The 18,821-nt window shown below is 38.9% G+C and overlaps 1 protein-coding gene and 1 pseudogene across 1 annotated transcript in view; both read left to right on the forward strand.

Annotated features, from left to right (window-relative positions):
* Positions 1-1,052: 1,052 nt before the first annotated feature.
* On the forward strand, positions 1,053-10,017 carry LOC107678814 (DBH-like monooxygenase protein 2 homolog; annotated as a pseudogene).
* A 3,848-nt stretch (positions 10,018-13,865) lies between these two features.
* LOC107678815 (DBH-like monooxygenase protein 2 homolog) overlaps positions 13,866-18,821 on the forward strand; it is a 16,193-nt gene continuing 11,237 nt past the window's right edge. The window contains exons 1-8 of the mRNA XM_016474220.1: positions 13,866-14,135; positions 14,436-14,582; positions 15,364-15,516; positions 16,103-16,186; positions 16,280-16,435; positions 16,588-16,690; positions 16,775-16,941; positions 17,025-17,113. Coding sequence (XP_016329706.1) covers positions 13,869-14,135; positions 14,436-14,582; positions 15,364-15,516; positions 16,103-16,186; positions 16,280-16,435; positions 16,588-16,690; positions 16,775-16,941; positions 17,025-17,113 — 1,166 coding nt within the window. The 5' untranslated portion in view covers positions 13,866-13,868. The remainder of the gene's footprint in view (positions 14,136-14,435; positions 14,583-15,363; positions 15,517-16,102; positions 16,187-16,279; positions 16,436-16,587; positions 16,691-16,774; positions 16,942-17,024; positions 17,114-18,821) is intronic.

Raw genomic sequence — 18,821 nt, forward strand, 5'->3', positions numbered from 1 at the left:
ACGCGAAACATTCTTGCAAACTGTCTAAACATGCGGACACTCATAAAGATAGCAAATTCGTTATTCAGAAAACAAATTTTATTGCTGAACACGAAAAATTTTGCGAGGTCCGGACCTCTGTGAGCTCATAGCTGGCTACGGGCATGGGCGTGGTGGGGCTTTGGCCATACCGACAGCCAGTCCATCTACTACACAGCCAATCATGGGACCCCTCCGTGCTCGGGCCCCGGGGCTTCAGCCCCACCTAGCACTATTGTTAATAAGCTGCATATTTCTACAGGGTTATCTCCCAACCCTTTAGAGAATATAGGCTATACAGATTGTTCAAACAGAAAAAGCAACATACATCCTTCAGGTTAATAATCAAACTAACCTAAAATCTGTGGGGACGATGAGATACGTGCACAGGTCGTTCAAAAGTCAAATGTAGAATAAATGTAAGTGATTGGTAAACCAAATTAAAACGTTATCTCTAATGGTAATGCATGGAGTTCATGGAATTAGTCAATCTATTTCACAGCCAATCAAATCACGGGGCCCCCTCTTTGCTCACGGCCCCGGGGCTTCAGCTCCGCCTAGCCCAATTGTTAATGCGGCCCTGGTCCTGACCTCTGCTCCTTTGCATCGATGTGAAGATACTGAAAGGGCAAAAATAAAACCAGTTTCTTTAGCTTATGTAACATCATTAACTAATCCATCTCTGGCATAGTCATCATGAATTAGTAAGTGCCGCTATTCTGTACTTACTGTTCATCACAGCCCTAAAATAAATATTTAATAAAGAGTAATTTTTGAATGCTTGTTCATGAAAAGATGAAAAGTGCTTTTAAAAGCTGATCGTAATGTCTCTCGTAGCCAATAATACTGGAAAATCAGATGATGTGGAACCTGATTCACCAGACCGGAGTGAGAGGAGAAGAACTGAGATCAGGTGAGGGGGGGGTTACAGACAACATAAAGAGGGCTGTTAAAGTGACTACAGAGCAGTTTCATGTCACTGGCTTCTCAAACACCTTACAGAGACACTGTTTGTCAGATTTTGAAAAGCAAACATGGCCACATTATCTCTTGTTCTGCTTCTGCTTTCAGTCCAGTGGTCCTGGGCTCAGGAAGACCCTCTTCTGCCTTTCTCTGAACACCTGGACCTCAAGCACAAGGTGCGGTTGAAGTGGGGATTTGATAAGATCAAGGGCACAATCTTGTTCGAGCTCACGGTCAACACCAGCGGCTGGGTCGGTTTTGGCTTCAGCCCCAAAGGAGGAATGACTGGAGCCGATATCGTCATTGGAGGAGTTGGACCCAAAGGCATTTACTTCACGGTAAAGACTGAAACTGATAACTGTCAAAGTCAATAACAGTGAAATTACAACTAATTTTATATTATTTTGATATTTTGTTCTTTATGTTTTTGACTCACATTCATATTTCCTATTTAGTTATATTTTATCTTATATTTGGGTTTCTTAGTTGTTCACATCCTCAAGATTGAGACTGATAACTGTCACTTACAGTTGAGTTACAAATAATTTTATATTTTTTGATATTTAATTCTTTGTTATTTTTATTCAAATATCTGATATATATATCTATCTGACATAGACATCTGATATTCTTGTGTTTTGAACTATTGATTGTCAAAGTGTTAAATTGATAGCCCATTTGAACTGCACTGGGATCTGTACAACTATAACTACAACATCATAAGGCATACATACATGCTTCATTTCTCTTTTCTGTTTTTCTGTATTTAGGATCGTCATGCTGTGGGGAAATCAATTCCTTTGGTTGACAAGCAACAGAACTACAAACTCCTGTCTCTGACCGAGTCTGATGGGAAAACAGTCATGACGTTTCAGAGGTCCATTGGTTCCTGTGATGAAAATGATTTACCCATCACTGTGAGTTTTACCATTGTTTTTTTTATATTCATTACAAAGGAAAAGTAGTTCAGCACCAGCAATGTAGCCCTCCCCTTTCACTGTTTTAGCCTGAAAACAGCGACAGTCAGGGCAGGATTTGGAGGGCCGGGGACCCCTGGGCTTGAGGTTATGTTTGGGCTCTACCTATACACTACAAATGCTCTCAACTAGAACATCATTATGGAGTAACACAAAATTCACAAACATTAAAATATGCTTTGAGCATGGCCAGACTTACCATTGGGCTAGGCTGGGCTGCAGCCCATGAGCCCCACCTTTACCCGTTTACGTTTGTTTGATTTGTTCAGTTATATGCCAGTCAGATATTATTACACTCTTAAAAATAAAGGTGCTTCACGATGCCATAGAAGAACCTTTTTTGTCTAAATGGCTCCATAAAGAACCTTTAACATCAGAAGAACCTTTCAGTTTCACAAAAGGTTCTTTGTGGCGAAAGAAGATTCTTCAGATTATAAAAAGGTAAGAAAGAGATGGTTCTTTAAAGAATCTTTGACTGAATGGTTCTTTGTGGAACCAAAAATGGTTCTTCTATGGCATCGCTGTGAAGAACCTTTTAAGCACCTTTATTTTTAAGAGTGTAGCCTTAAAAACAGCTGATCTTGTTTGTCAAGGAGCTCTCAACTGCACTTCAAAACCCTCCTTAAACTGAAAACATGGACTGTCTGACTGAACTTAAAAAACCTTCAAAATAAATCAAAAATAGCTCAAATGAGTTATCGATGGCCAGATTAGCCACATACACACTGCAAACTTTTATGAGTGACAATATTTAACTGCAGTGTGCATGCGGCCAAAGAGCTTCTTATTTCAAGTAAAGACATCAAGTAAAAGTGTTTTTATTGCATTATCAGAATCTCCCCATGAAGCTGATCTATGCGTACGGACAGACTGATGAAATCATGTACCACAGCACCCGAAGAGGCACAAAGCAGCTGAACCTGTTGAAGTACATGCCTCGGATCAACCCTCCAAACAGCAACTTTTTTGACATAACTATGGTCAATGTAAGAAAGATTTTACTGTCATTTTGCTGTTCTGTCTGTAAACCCAGTTTTCTGTTGCTGGCATTTCAAGAGCAACATTTAAAACAGCAGCTAAATATTTCTGTGAAAACTTGAATTTGTTGAAGAATAGAAAACTCAAAAGAGCAGCATTTAAAATATAAAAATATTCTGTAACATTTTAAATGTCTTTTCTGTCACTTTTGGTCAATTTATTGTGTCCTTGTTGAAAAATATACATTTCTTTTTATTTATTTACTTTTTTAATTAAAAAAACAAAAAAACTCTTACTGACCCCATAATATAGTTTACCCCATAGTTTGCATAGATTATATTATTGGTTAATCTCTTTAAAGTGCTAATGAGTGTAACTTTACATGTTGCTTACATTTACAAATCATTTCAGTTCACTGTACCAGCCAAACAAACCTACTATCACTGCAAGATCATGAAAGCCCCAACATTTGATCGCAAACGCACATTTATCGCGTGAGTCTATGAACTTAACACACATGATCTATCCTGAACTATCCAGCGATCTGTCGATCATCTTCATCTCTGACTTACTTTCATTATGTCCAGATTGAGCCGGTGATCACAAACATTGACGTCATGCATCATCTCGTGCTGTACCGCTGCCCTCCGAGCGTGACCGAGCTGCTTGAGGTGGAGTGTTATACTGGGATGGATACAAAGTGTATAGAAGCCGTGGCTGTGTGGGGAGTTGGCGGAGGGGTTAGTCTCACCTGTGACTTAGGTTAAAAGCATTTTCATGTGAAAACAACCAGATTTAAAGGATTAGTTCACCCAAAAATGAAAATTCTGTCATTAATTACTCACCCTTGTGTTGTTCGAAACCCGTAAGACCTTCGTTCATCTTCGGAACACAATTTAAGATATTTTTTTTGATAAGAATTTATGATGTCACATGGACTACTTCGTCGATCATCTTGGTACTTTTCTGGACCTTGAACGTGGTAGTTACCTTCACATCATTGAATCAGGAATCGGATCAGTTTGATTCTTAAGTGAATCATTCCGAGCAGTTTTCTGAACTGATTCACTGAAAAGATCCACCTCAAGAGGATGATTCATTTTCAGCTTTTATTAGCAATGATACTTTATTAGGCCTACTGAAATAGTAGGCCTATTTATATGTCACACTTTGTTAATTAGGTAAAATTACTGATTATCTTTTCAATTAAATAATATTTTTCAAGGCTTTTGAATTTCCTAAGTGGCAGGACTACCAATTGGAGGAAATGTTGGGGATTTTTTCTACAGGCTTGAAGTACATTACAACAACCCCAATAAAAGTGGAGGTCAGTCAGGAGTGGTTTACAACGTGAAATACCACACTGTGATGAACATTTAAGGTCTTTCAATAAAACAATACTTTCTTCTCTGCACAGGTCGAGTTGATAACTCAGGTCTGCGATTCTATTACACATCTAAACTCCGTCAGCATGATGCAGGTGTTCTGATAACAGGGCTTGCGGTGGCCCCTGGGTATGCCATCCCACCCAAAGCCAAATCCTTCCTCACGTACGGCCTGTGTGACACTGCTTATATTCCAAAGGTTTGTGTGTATGTTGATCTACTCACACTCTCACGATCAGATCCAGCAGATGACTGGATGATCTGTTGTGTTCTGTGCTCTACAGGTTCTGGAGACGCCACATGATCTTCATGTGTTCTCTTTGATGCTGCACACACACTTAGCTGGATGGAAGGTGCGAGTCGGACACGGATGATCCTGTGTTCTGTGCTCTACAGGTTCTGGAGACGCCACATGATCTTCATGTGTTCTCTTTGATGCTGCACACACACTTAGCTGGATGGAAGGTGCGAGTCGGACACTTCAGGTAAACATTTTTGACCAATGACTGACTTCATGCTTCATGCTTCATGGGGGAAGTCGTGGTCTAATGGTTAGAGAGTCGGACTCATAACCCAAAAGGTTGTGGGTTCGAGTCTCGTACCGGCAGGGATTGTAGGTGGGGGGAGTGAATGTACAGCGCTCTCTCCCACCTTCAATACCACGACTGAGGTGCCCTTGAGCAAGGCACCGAACCCCCAACTGCTCCCCGGGCGCCGCAGCATAAATGGCTGCCCACTGCTCCGGGTGTGTGTTCACGGTGTGTGTGTGTTCACTGCTGTGTGTGTGCACTTTGGATGGGTAAATGCAGAGCACTAATTCCGAGTATGGGTCACGGGATTGGGATTATAATTAGATATAATCATGTGTGCTTTTCTTTCTAATGTGGTTCATAATATAATTTTACTGTAAATAATTACTTTCTCTTCTTGGCAAATTCTTATCCTCTTCAGAGGAGGTAAACAGATCGATTTCCTAGCTGCGGATGAAAACTATGATTTTGAATATCAAGAAGCGACCAATTTGGGTAAAACTAAGACAGTGAAGTTGGTAAGTGCTAAAAGGTTTGAAAAAGTTACCATGCTGTTAAGTTCTCAGAGATTTCAAGTATCATATATACAGTATATACAAAATAAGTGAACTAAATAAGTGAAATAAAGGAACATGTTGGTCTTTCAGGGTGACAAATTGCTGGTGGAGTGCACTTATAATACTGAAAAACGCAGCACACTCACATGGGTTAGTACTGTACATTTACACAGAGGCTCATATTATCTTTTCTTCAATAGCATGTATCTTCAAATTTCACTGATTTTCATTATATTAAAATGTCTGGTGGGTGCACATATGTTTTCATATGTTCCAGAAATGTGTGTGATTTTTTTATCATATTTATAAGATTTCCTGATCCTGTTTCTCATGCTTCTTCCTTTTGGCTATTCAGTAAAAAGCGTGCTGCAACGATGTAATTTTGTAGGACAAACTGAAAGTTAGCATCACCCTGGTTCCCTTAACAAAAACTCAATATGCTTTTTCCATTAACTTTTGGATTATTGCTGATAATAAGCTCTGTGGCTAACAAAAGTTTATGATTCTTACCAGCTTGAAAATGAACTACACCATGGTCACATAACTTTAACATTACTGCCATTAAGCTTCTGACAACTCTTTCAGTCTTAAAATAAAAACAATTTCCCTAAACGTTTGAGTTAGAATAGTATGCAAAAGCATGTTTATTAACACAATGAGGCTGAAAAAATGGACTAGTGAGTAGATGAGTTTACCTGTTCGCCATGATGATGTTTAATGTCCCAGACAATCTCTGTAGACCCATTTAGCCACTTGTTAGCAACTGCTTTTTTCAAGACAAGTAAAAGCTTTAACAAATACAAGGGGTTATACTGATGTATTTTTTGTTGCAGAATAAAACGAACGAAAATATCTTGAGCTTGTGTTCACCACAGACCTTATATCAGGCATTTAACCAAAAACCCATTCAAAAAACCCATTGACATCTGGACAATGGAACTGTATGTGCTAAAATGCCCGTTTCCAGATTTTGGCCCACAAAAACACATCATCCCTGCAGAACTCTATTTATCTAATAATTAAAATAGAGAGGAACAATTATGTGTAAAACTCCCTTTTTCTGCCTGCAGGGGGGATACTCAACTTTAGATGAGATGTGTTTGGCCTTCCTCGTCTACTATCCAGCTATGAATCTGGGCACCTGTGCGAGCCCCCTAATGCAACTACTTTAATATCTGAGATGGGAGCAAAAGATACAGTGTAATCTCATTTAAAACACAGATTTTTTTTAATGAGTTTCCCTCTTAATATTTATCCTAATGATAATGTAGCTTTTACTTGTTAAATTTGCAGTACTTGGCTCAATATGATGTTCACGAAGACTTGGAATGACACGTCTATAAACCAATACCAACAAACACTGAAGAGAATCGACCAGCACGTCTGGGTCATGAACTCAAATGTAAGTGTCCACACCTCCACAATATCAAGCTTTCAAACTGAACTGCTTCAGTTCTGACCACAGCTGCGTTTACCTGACACTCTTTTCCATGTGTATTTCCAGAACAACATATCAAGCAACACAGGGCTGATTCCTGACCTCACAGTCACCCGTCTGCACCCTGCATGAGCGACAGTGCCACCAAGAGTCTTGCTTTGCCATCAGGGCCGTAGATGGGGCTTGCGGGGCCCCGGTGCAGAATTTACCTGTGGGCCCTGTTTGAAATCATGTGAACAGCACAAATAAATAAATAAATCGGAACAAATATAATTTTTTTTTTTCAAGTTTGTAGGTGTTCAACAACAAGCGCTACTCTACACTGCTCAAAACTCGCGTTTGAATCATCAGTGGCAAATTCTTTAAAAATGAAAACGTACTTACAGACTGCAAGTCAGAATCGCCAGACTGTCCTTGCAAAGTTGGAACTGCCCCACTTTATAGAAACAGACACCGGCATTGTAGGCTACTCTCTCAGGAAACAGTCCTCGTCCTCCGCAAAATGCGCTGCACAAAGAAAATAGTTTCGCTTTCACAATGAAACACACAGCGTTTCCATAACATGGCGGTGGCGGCAACAGCAAGAATAAAAGTTACGCCTTCTTTCTTTGCGTGAACATTTGGGCGGCGTTATGCAAATCTTCCCACAATTAGTAAGTGTGGCCTTAGCCATCACATATATATATATATATGTATGTACAGTCAAACCAAAATTTATTCAGACACCTTGAACATTTCATTCATTAATACACTTTATTCACTATAGTTTAAAAAAAATGGTAATAAAATATGACAGAGCCGAAAGTAATTCTTGTGGCGATCCTCATCCAGCCGAAGCTCCTGAATTAAAGAATGGAACTCTCCCCGCTCATTCCGAGTCCGTAGAATAGGGTGAACCCACAGCCTTCTCCTTTCCAGACGCTTTTGACGCCGTCGCAAAAGACACAGTACAAGCACATCGGAATCCATGTTGTGATAACTGAGGGGAAACCTTGGCGCGTGATGTCATATCCTGCTCCCGCCCATATTCGCAGCGGCGTCCGAGAAATTTTTCCACGTTCAAAGTCTAGTGTGACCGCCCCTTGACTCTTAACTTTTATAAAGAGTATCTCTTTGGATTTGAGACTTTAGACTTTACAGATCTTCTTTATGCACCAAGAGCTTGTAACACTCCAAAGAGAAAGGAAAAATTGAAATAGCATCATATGACCCCTTTAATGTGAGGGGGGGAAAGGCCATTACTCTTTTCAATGAACCATCAACCGTTGCGAGTAGATTACGGCAATGTGTTAAAATCAAGAATTGGATCACATTGATTCTTAAGTGAATCATTCAGACTGGTTTTTTAAACTGATTCAGCTAGTTGATTAAAAGATCTGCCTCAAAAGAATTATTATTTTTCAGCTTTTATCAACAATGGTACCTTAATTTTTTAATACTATACATGTCCTATTTACATGTAAACTTAATGAAATAAAATGACTGATTGAACCTTTAAGTAACCTTTTAATTATATTTTTTTCAAGGCTTTTGAATTTCCTGAGGTGGCAGGAATTCCAGTTGTACATACATATGTTTTAGTATATAATTACTGGCAATAAGTGAAATAAAACAATCTTTTGGTCTTTCAGGGTGACAAATTGCTGGTGGAGTGCACCTATAATACTGAAATCCGCAGCACACTCACATGGGCTAGTACATTTACACAGTGGCTTATATTGTCTTTTCTTCAATCTTCAAATTTCACTGATTCTCATTATATTAAAAGTTAGATTATATTAAAGGCCAGAGCCTGGTGGTTGTACATATGTTTTCATATGTTCTAGAAAGGTGTATGAGTTTTAATTTTATTTATGAGATTTCCTGACTTTGACTTTTGGATTATTGCAGAAAATAAGCACTGTGGTGAACAAAAGTTTGAGATTCTCAGTAGTTTTGTTCCTCATGATAATCTTGAACACCACATCCATGCATTTTTAAGCCTAAATACAATTTCCAGAAGTAAAAAACTAGACTATAAACGAATTACACCACAGTCATATAACTTTGAAGTTAGTGACATTAAGCTTCTGACAACTCTTTCAGTCTTTATTTAAAAAACATTTTTTCCTGAGTTTGAGTTTAATAGTTTGAGTCTAAACGTTTGAGTTAGAATAGTTTGCAAAAGTGCTATCATAAACACAACGAGGCTGAAAAAATAGACTAGTGAGTAATGAATTTACCTGTCACGATGATGATGTTTGATGTCCCAGACAATCTCTGTAGACCCATTTAGCCACTTGTTAGCAACTGCCTTTTTCAAGACAAGTAAAAGCTTTAAAAAAATGACAAGGGTGAATTACTGATGTATTTTATGTTGTAGAATAAAACATGAAAATATCTTGAGCTTGTGTTCACTACAGGCCTTATATCAGGCATTTAACCAAAAACCCATTCAAAAAACCCATTGACATCTGGACAATGGAACTGTATGTGCTAAAATGCCAGTTTCCAGGTTTTGGCCCACAAAAACACATCATCCCTGCAGAACTCTATTTGTCTAATACTTCATATAGAGAGGAACAATTATGTGTAAAACTCCCTTTTTCTGCCTGCAGGGGGGGATACTCAACTTCAGATGAGATGTGTTTGGCCTTCCTCGTCTACTATCCAGCTATGAATCTGGGCACCTGTGCGAGCCCCCTAATGCAACTACTTTAATATCTGAGATGGGAGCAAAAGATACAGTGTAATCTCATTTAAAACACTGATTTTTTAAATGAGTTTCCCTCTTAATATTTATCCTAATGATAATGTAGCTTTTACTTGATAATTTTGCAGTACTTGGCTCAATATGATGTTCACGAAGACTTGGAATGACACGTCTATCAACCAATACCAACAAACACTGAAGAGAATCGACCAGCACGTCTGGGTCATGAACTCAAATGTAAGTGTCCACACCTCCACAATATCAAGCTTTCAAACTGAACTGCTTCTGTTCTGACCACAGCTGCGTTTACCTGACACTCTTTTCCATGTGTATTTCAGAACAACATATCAAGCAACACAGGGCTGATTCCTGACCTCACAGTCACCCCGTCTGCACCCTGCATGAGCGACAGTGCCACCAAGAGTCTTGCTTTGCTATCGCTGCTCCTCAGTTTGGCAGTGCAGTGGGCATCCTTTTGAAACATTAATGCAAAATAGAACTGATGTAACTTGTTGTTCTTTCATTGTCTGAATAAATGTCAATAATTTTAAGAGCGAAAAACTCATGGCTCACAGTAACAGAGAATTGAGCAAGCTATATGTATTTTTTTTTCTTCAAATCATTAGATGGAAATGGACTTTACACTTTACTTTCTTTGCTTTACTTGTCTTTTGTGCATTCTACAATATGAAAAACTTTAAACAAGTTTAGATGAAAGAATGAGCTCGACAGCATGATTCAGAATATTTCCTTGAATTATAATTTTTAACAACAAAATGGCAATAATAAAAGTAATTATTTTTAATATTATTTAAAAATACAAAATACAGATTTCATTCGTAGAGAAGATAGATGTAGGCTATAGTGTTTATGGCATGCAGTGGTATCAGGGCCGGATTTATCTCTTTTCGTGACATAGGCAAAACTAATTTTTGGGCCCCCTTCCCTATTAATATAATAGACCTAATATTACCACCAAAGCAAACAAAAATATTTCTTAATCAGTGGAAACCGTTGCAGTGTTTTCTATCGCAATAAGCACTTGCGTTCAGTCAATAAAAATCGAATGTAGTTCTTAATTTGTTTGAGAACTGAGAAAGACCATTCCATATAAGCGCGGCGTCGTGGCAACATAACCACTTCGGGAGTGTTTTATTTCTCTAATAATTTTAACGGCCTGGAGTCACAACCACACATCAAGACATTGTTCAGATGATTTGTTTCAAGACATTTGACATGTTTCCGTCCTGAAATCTCGTGTGGGTTGAACTAATTTTTTACGCACCTCATCCCAAACCTTCCGTTGCAAATTCCAAAACGTCATTTTAGAGCTGATAACAGAGGCTTGAGCCAATGATATGCAGGCTAACGCAGTTATTAATGCAGTCTAATGCGGTTATTAGAGAGAGAGATTAAGTGCGTGTGAATACCTCGTCTATGCGTCTCTCAGCAGTGTTCAGCAGCAGCATCTACTAATAGTGAACCTTTAAGTTAAACTGCTTCAAGAACCTCGCTACTGAGAAATGTCATGTAGGTTTTCAGCTGCGAAACTATTTTACTGATAAATTCGCGGTGCAGCGCTGACAAGAAGTTTCTGTTCGCGTCTCCGCACTGTGTGTGCGTCTGTGAGAGACTGGGTGAAAGAACGCGTGATTTCTGTAGCCTACATAAAAAAGGTGGAAGACATGGAAATAGTTTGTCATTTTTTACCCTATTGTTTGTTATATTTATTTGCTCTATGTCTTCTGGGGTTTTGGTTCTCTTACTGTTGTAGACAGCCCAAAGTATAACAACAATATTATATATCTCTTCATTGTATTGAAGGGAAATTGAGGGAAGCCAAATTACATTATAAGAATAAGATTGAGGGAAATTTTACAACAGGCAATGTTCGGCAAGCGTGGGATGGTCTGAATATTATGATGGGTAGGAATGATAAAAGGCATAGTGATCCACCTATTAATGATATGAATAACTTTTTTAACAGATTTGATACTGAGGTTAGCAGTCTTAACTGCAATAGTATTTGTCAGACCATCCCATATTGCTCCCCTATTAATTTGACGGAGTTGGATGTGGTCGCTTCCATTTCTAAGATAAAACCTGGTAAAGCTGGGGGGCCTGATGGTATTAGTGGTAAAGTGTTAAAGAGCTGTTGTCACCAGTTGAAATGTGTATTGACAAGGCTATTCCAGGCTTTGTTGCATGCTGGAACTGTACCTTCCTTATGGAAAGAAAGTGTGATAATCCCAGTACCAAAGGGGCCTACAGTCCATACTGTGAACGATTTTCGCCCTATAGCTTTAACTTCTGTGGTATGTAAAACTATGGAAAGGATTCTTGTCAAACATCTAATGTCATCTGTTGGTTAAAGTATTGATCCTCTGCAGTTTGCATATAGACAAAATAGGGGCACTGATGATGCTGTTAACTATGATGAATTTTGTAACTTATCATTTACAAAATTCAAATACATATGCCAGAATTTTATTTTTAGATTTTACATCAGCATTTAACACAATGAGGGTTGATATTTTGTTAGAACGGTTAATATCCATTGGTGTCAACAGGTACCTGGTTTTGTGGATTAAGGACTTTTTGTTGTCCCGTACTCAGAGGGTATGGTATAATGGTCAGCTCTCTGATGAATGCACTGTTAATACGGTGGCCCCTCAAGGAAGCGTCATATCACCTGTATTATTCTCACTGTATATTAATGATTTTACGATTCACAATTCTAATTTTAAACTTTTGAAGTATGCAGATGATATGGCTCTGGTAGGACTTCTCCAAAAAGGTGATATAAATGAGTCTGTTGAATATATGCAAAGATCCAACTCATCCTCTGTGTGATCAGTTTGTTTTATTGACCTCTGGGAGACGATTTTTAATGCCTAGAGCAAAGACAAATATTTATAAAAAGTCTTTTGTACCTGCTGCGATCGGATTTATTAATCAAAAAAAGTGACAGTGACATGACATGTGGCCAAGTATGGTGACCCATACTCGGAATTAGTGCTCTGCATTTGTCCCATCCAAAGTGCACACACACAGCAGTGAACACACACACTGTGAACACACATTTACTAATCAAAAAGCTATGTGATTCAGTATGATGGTTTTTATGTATTTTGTAGTATGTGTCTATGTGTATTTGGTTTTCACTAGACAAATTTCAACCATGGTTGACAATAAAGATGTATTGTATTGTATTATTGTATTGTATTGTATTTATATTCTTCCGTGATTTAATATCCTGGATATCCTTTCAATAGCCTATAGGTTCTGTAAGCTTCACAATGGAAAAACAAAACAACATGCGATTTGTAAAAGAAACAATTATGCTTCTGAGTCAGATCTTTTCATTGTTGACCCGCCATTTCACAAAAGGGGCCCAATTCGTTCACAAATCTGACAGATTCAGTTCTCGAGTTTAACTCGCAACGGTAGTGGAGTTTTCCAATGACTCGAATCTTTTAAATCCGTTCTAAACATTCGTCATGTTTACATTATTACGCCAGTAGGTGGCGAAAACTATTCTAGCCACTATTTTGATTAAATTATTATTTGCAAGCAATATTTTAATTGCAATATCGTAACAATATAGTAGATTTGTTCACATAAATTTTGTTGCTCCGTCAAAATTCAATAGAAACTTATTTTTTTGAGTCATTCACTTAAAAAATCCTTAGGCTTTAGCTTCACTGTAAACATTATGATATTAACACTTTCTTGTGCCTTTTTGTTGAGTTCATCTCAGCATTCCTTTCTAATAATAATTATGTTGTGATTTAAAATATTATTTTAATATTAGGTATTCCTTTCATTTTTTCCCCTTTTATATTTGGTTTTCAAGGTAACTCTTGACCTCTGCTCTTTTGCTTTGATGTAATACTGAAAAGGCAAAAATAAAATACTGTATTTACTTTAGCTTATGTAACATCATTAACTAATCCATCTCTGCCATAGTCATGAATTAGTAAGTGCCACTATTCTGTGCTTACAGTTCATCACAGCTCTAAAATAAATATTTGTTTAATCAAGAATGATTTTTTGAATGCTTGTTCATGAAAAAATGAAAAGTGCTTTTAAAAGTTGATTGTAATCTCTCTTGTAGCCAATAATACTGTAACACCAGGTGATGTGGAACCTGATTCACCAGACCGGAGTGAGAGGAGAAGAACTGAGATCAGGTGAGGGGGGGGGTTACAGACAACATAAAGAGGGCTGTTACAGACAGCTTAAAGAGGGCTGTTAAAGTGCAGTTTCACGTAAGGTGTTTGAGAAGGCAGTGACAAAGACACGGTTTGTCAGATTTTGAAAAGGAAACATGGTCATGTTATCTCTTGTTCTGCTTCTGCTTTCAGTCCAGTGGTCCTGGGCTCAGGAAGACCCTCTTCTGCCTTTCTCTGAACACCTGGACCTCGAGCACAAGGTGCAGCTGAAGTGGGGATTCAATGAGATCCAGGGCACAATCTTGTTCGAGCTCACGGTCAACACCAGCGGCTGGGTCGGTTTTGGCTTCAGCCCCAAAGGAGGAATGACTGGAGCCGATATCGTCATTGGAGGAGTTGGACCCAAAGGCAGTTACTTCACGGTAAAGACTGAGACTGTCAAAGTCACTTACAGTGGATAATAGTTTATTCTTTTTGATATTTTAATTCAATCTGAGAAATAAGCAATTTTGCATTAAACTAGATATTAAAATGATTAATGTCTGGATATTGCATGAAATACTGTAAAACAACCCTTACATAAGTGTGAGTGCTTTGGCCTTTTTAACCAGATATTTCCAGTTAGTTATCTGTTATATGTAAACAAATGATGTAGAGCATATCACACAAATATATGCTGTTATGACTGAAAATATACACAATTTAGCATTAATGTTGTTCAGGATCGTCATGCTGGGGGGAATTCAATGCCAGTGATTGACCAGAAACAGAACTACAAACTCCTGTCTCTGACCGAGTCTGATGGGAAAACAGTCATGAAATTTCAGAGGTCCATCGAGGCTTGTGATGAAAACGACTTAACCATCACTGTGAGTCCTGGAACATTCCCACATTTTTACTCTGCAAGGACACGTTTAATTGATCAAAAGTGTCAGTAAAGGCATTTATAATGTTACAAAATATTTCTATTTCAAATAAACGCTTTAACAATAATATCAACCTATAATTTAGCATTTTTAGAGATAGTTAAGATTAAGGTTTGGATAGTTAAACAAATATGTTATTCCATGACCAACAACAAATAATGCAGGAACACTTCCTATTTAACACCTACAGTGAACAGGTTGGATAAATGTACTGTTTGTTCCTGGAACTGGCCTTATGATAAACAACACCTACTTATTGAATTTCATATCCAATTTTCAACAAAATTACACCTAAAGGTATGTGTGCAATCTAGAAACTGTGATGCAACTACAAAGAAAAGTAGTTACAACACCGTCAGTTTCGCTCTCCACTTTTATTGTATAGCACTCAGTAGTTTGATCCAGTTAACAATGTGAGCGAAGGAACCACAGCATATTTAAGCCGTTAGGAGTGCTGTGGGTGTCCTCTTTCAGGTAGCTTTCATACTGGGAATCTGCACAATGCTTGACACACTGGGACCAGGAAGTCTGTACTGATCCTGTTTGTTTAGGGACCCTCAATTGTTGTTAAAACACCTCCTTAAACAGATGGACTGAACTCAAAAACCCTGAAAGTCTAGATCAGAACTAATAGCTAAAGAGTTTCTCATTTTTTGGTTCAGGTGTGGATCAGGTGTTTTTAAATGCCTATAAATGATGGGCTTTTGTTTTATTGCATTATCAGAATCTCCCCATGAAGCTGATCTATGCGTACGGGCAGACTGATGACATCATGTACCACAGCACCCAAAGAGGCACAAAAGAGCTGAACCTGTCGAAGTACATGCCTCGGGTCAACCCTCCAAACAGCAAGTATTTCGACATGACTATGATCAATGTAAGAAGGATTTTGACTTTTTGTTTTGCTTTATTTACTTTAGTTAATTAAACAGAGAATTTCCAATTCATACTTTAAGCTTTTAATAATGTGTGATGAAAAAATATGCCAAAACATTTAGACTAGATTACAATATTAGTCTAATAGACTAGAGTTTACCTGTAAGAGTGAATTAATGGAACAGCTCACCTTAAAATGAAAATCCACTCAAAACCTGTGTAATGAAGAATCAAACTCCTCTACAACTTGGCTGGCCTGAGGGTGAGTACATTTTCATTTTTGGGTGAGATTTAGCATGACATTTTATATTATCCCTGGGAATCGAACCCATGACCTTGACACTGCTAGTGCCTGTTCTACTGTTTGAGCTACAGTAATTTATATATTAATGATTTTTGCAAAAACCTCTGTCTTACTTTTTTGGACTGGTGCTAAAACGACGTAGAATGCAGCAAAAAATGTCAACGATGCTATCAGCTGTTGCTATTCATTTGTAAATGTAATTCCCCCGTGATGCTCTTTGACTTAAAATACCTAATGTGGGAACTTTCACTTTACATGTTGCTTAAATTTACAAATGTTTCAGTTCACTGTACCAGCCAACCAAACCCACTATCACTGCAAAATCATGAAAGCCCCGACATTTGATCGAAAACAGCACATTTATCGCGTGAGTCGAAGAACTTAACACACATGATCTATCCTGAACTATCCAGCGATCTGTCAATCATCTTCATCTCTGACTTACTTTCATTATGTCCAGATTGAGCCGGTGATCACAAACTTTGACCTCGTGCATCATCTGCTGCTGTACCGCTGCCCTCCGAGCGTGACCGAGCCGTTTGAGGCAGAGTGTTACACATCGTTAAGAACCAACTTGTGTATGGAGACCATTGCAGTGTGGGGAGTTGGTGGAGGGGTTAGTATCTGTTCTGCATCTGAAATCATACGTTTCATTTCTTGATTGTATTAAATTATTAATTTAAATCTTGGTTGAAATTTGAGTATTGAGTATTTGTGGGTTCTCTGAGTGATCAAAAAATATTTCAGATTCATATCCTTTTCTCTCAGGCTTTTGAACTCCCTGAAGTGGCAGGACTTCCAATTGGAGGAAATGTTAGTGATTTTTTCTACAGGCTTGAAGTGCATTACAACAATGCTAATAAAAGTACAGGTCAGTCAGGACTGTGGTTTATAATTGTAAAATATCACATTTAAAGTGCTTGGAATTATACTACTTTATCTTTTCTCTACACAGGTCGAGTTGATAACTCAGGTCTGCGATTCCATTACACTTCTGAATTCCGTCAGCACGATGCAGCTGTTTTGGGGACAGGGCTTGTAATAGCTCCTTGGTACGCCATCCCACCCAAAGCCAAATCCTTCCTCACGTACGGCCTGTGTGACACTGCTTATATTCCAAAGGTTTGTATGTATGTTTATCTACTCACACTCTCTCGATCAGATTCAGCAGATGTCTGGATGATCCTGTGTTCTGTGCTCTACAGGTTCTGGAGACGCCACGTGATCTTCAGGTGTTCTCTTTGATGCTGCACACACACTTAGCTGGACGGAAGGTGCGAGTCGGACACTTCAGGTAAACATTTTTAACCAATGACTGACCTAAAGAAAGAGTTCACCCAAAACTAAAAATGAAAAATCACTTACAGTATTCACACTCATGTCATTCCAAACCTGTGCGCTTTACTTTCTTCTGTGGAAAACAAAAGATGTTGAGAAAAATGTTCATGCTGTTTTTTCCAAAAAAATAAATAATTATAATAATAATAAAGAATATTATTAAATTGGAACAGCTAGCAGTGTTTTTCTCATTTTATTAATGACACAAAGTACCATAAAAGTAGTTCATATACAGTAATATTAATATTTATGAAAATATTAATTTCCATAGCTTACTTTACAATCAATGAAAAAAAAAATGGCAATACAAATTAAATAACAGTATCAAGTAAAGAATGCCATCAAATTATCAATATACATATATTCCTTTAGCTCAAACAGTGGAGCATGGCGCTGGCAATGCCAAGGCCATGGATTTGATTCTCAAGAAATGCATGAAGCGTATACCAGTTTATTCATTCATGTAATTTAAATAACTCATATGTAAATATCACTCAAATATGGCATACAAGCAAATATGGCTCTTTGGGTGCTATGCCGGAGAAGATTAGCAGTTAATACGGATTTAAATTACAGTCTGTTCCTGACACAGCTATCACATGACTTGAACTACAGCACACAACTCACACTGCTATTAGACAAAAAGAACAAACCGCTTCCCTGTACCTGTCACACCCGGGACAAGCAGGCAAACAGGCAGAGTAAATCAGGTTGGTTAGTTTATTAACGAAACTGAGGTATTGAAACTTCCAACAGAAAAGAAACAAACTGAGGAATCAATGGAAGCAGAGAACACAGTCTTATCTGGGATCGACAATCTAGTCCTTCGGCCGAGAGCTGAGGAATCCTAGGCTTGACAGGCAGGTTGGTAGGCAAGGAACCCGTGCTGAGATGCTTGTAACCTTGAGACCAGCCGACGAGTGACTGAAGTGAGTGTGCTTTTGACTGGTGTGGTAAATGAGTGCAGGTGTCCGTGATTAGTAATCAGGTGATTGTGAGCGGGTGTAGGAGGCTTATTCGGCTGGTGAGGCAGGTGTTTCCGTGACATTATTCGAGGATCTCCTTGACTCTGTAGATTGTCTCGTTGGAGACGACCTCGGGCGGGGGGGTACCTCGTGTTCTGTGGAGGGAGGGAGAAGAGGATTAGTGAAGGGTTTTAGCAGGGACACATGAAAGGTGGGTGAGATCCGGTAATGGTCAGGCAGGTGTAATTGGTACGTGACTTCGTTGATGCGCCGTGCTACGGGGAAAGGACCTATGTACCGGGGACTCAGCTTCCTGCTGGGCCGCCGGAGGCGGATGTCCCGGGTGGATAACCAGACTTGGTCCCCTGGTTGATAGATGGGATTGTCGGACCGACGAGTGTCCGCATTGGCCTGGTGCCTCCGGATGGCCCTCTGGAGATGGATATGCGCTGAGTCCCATACCCTCTCGCTCTCACGGAACCAGTGATCTACCGCTGGGACTTCCGAGTGTTCTTCGGTCCAGGGAAACAGGGGCGGCTGGTAACCCAGGACACATTGAAACGGGGTGAGTCCGGTGGTTTCCTGGCACAGGGAATTCTGGGCGTACTCGGCCCAGGGTAGGTACTGGCTCCAGCTGTCCTGATGGTCATGAAAGTAGGCCCGGAGATAACGTCCGCTCTCTTGAATCTTCCGTTCGGT

The sequence above is a fragment of the Sinocyclocheilus anshuiensis genome, unplaced genomic scaffold, assembly GCF_001515605.1.
Source record: "Sinocyclocheilus anshuiensis isolate Anshui unplaced genomic scaffold, SAMN03320099.WGS_v1.1 scaffold1049, whole genome shotgun sequence".
Classification (NCBI taxonomy): Eukaryota; Metazoa; Chordata; class Actinopteri; order Cypriniformes; family Cyprinidae; genus Sinocyclocheilus; species Sinocyclocheilus anshuiensis.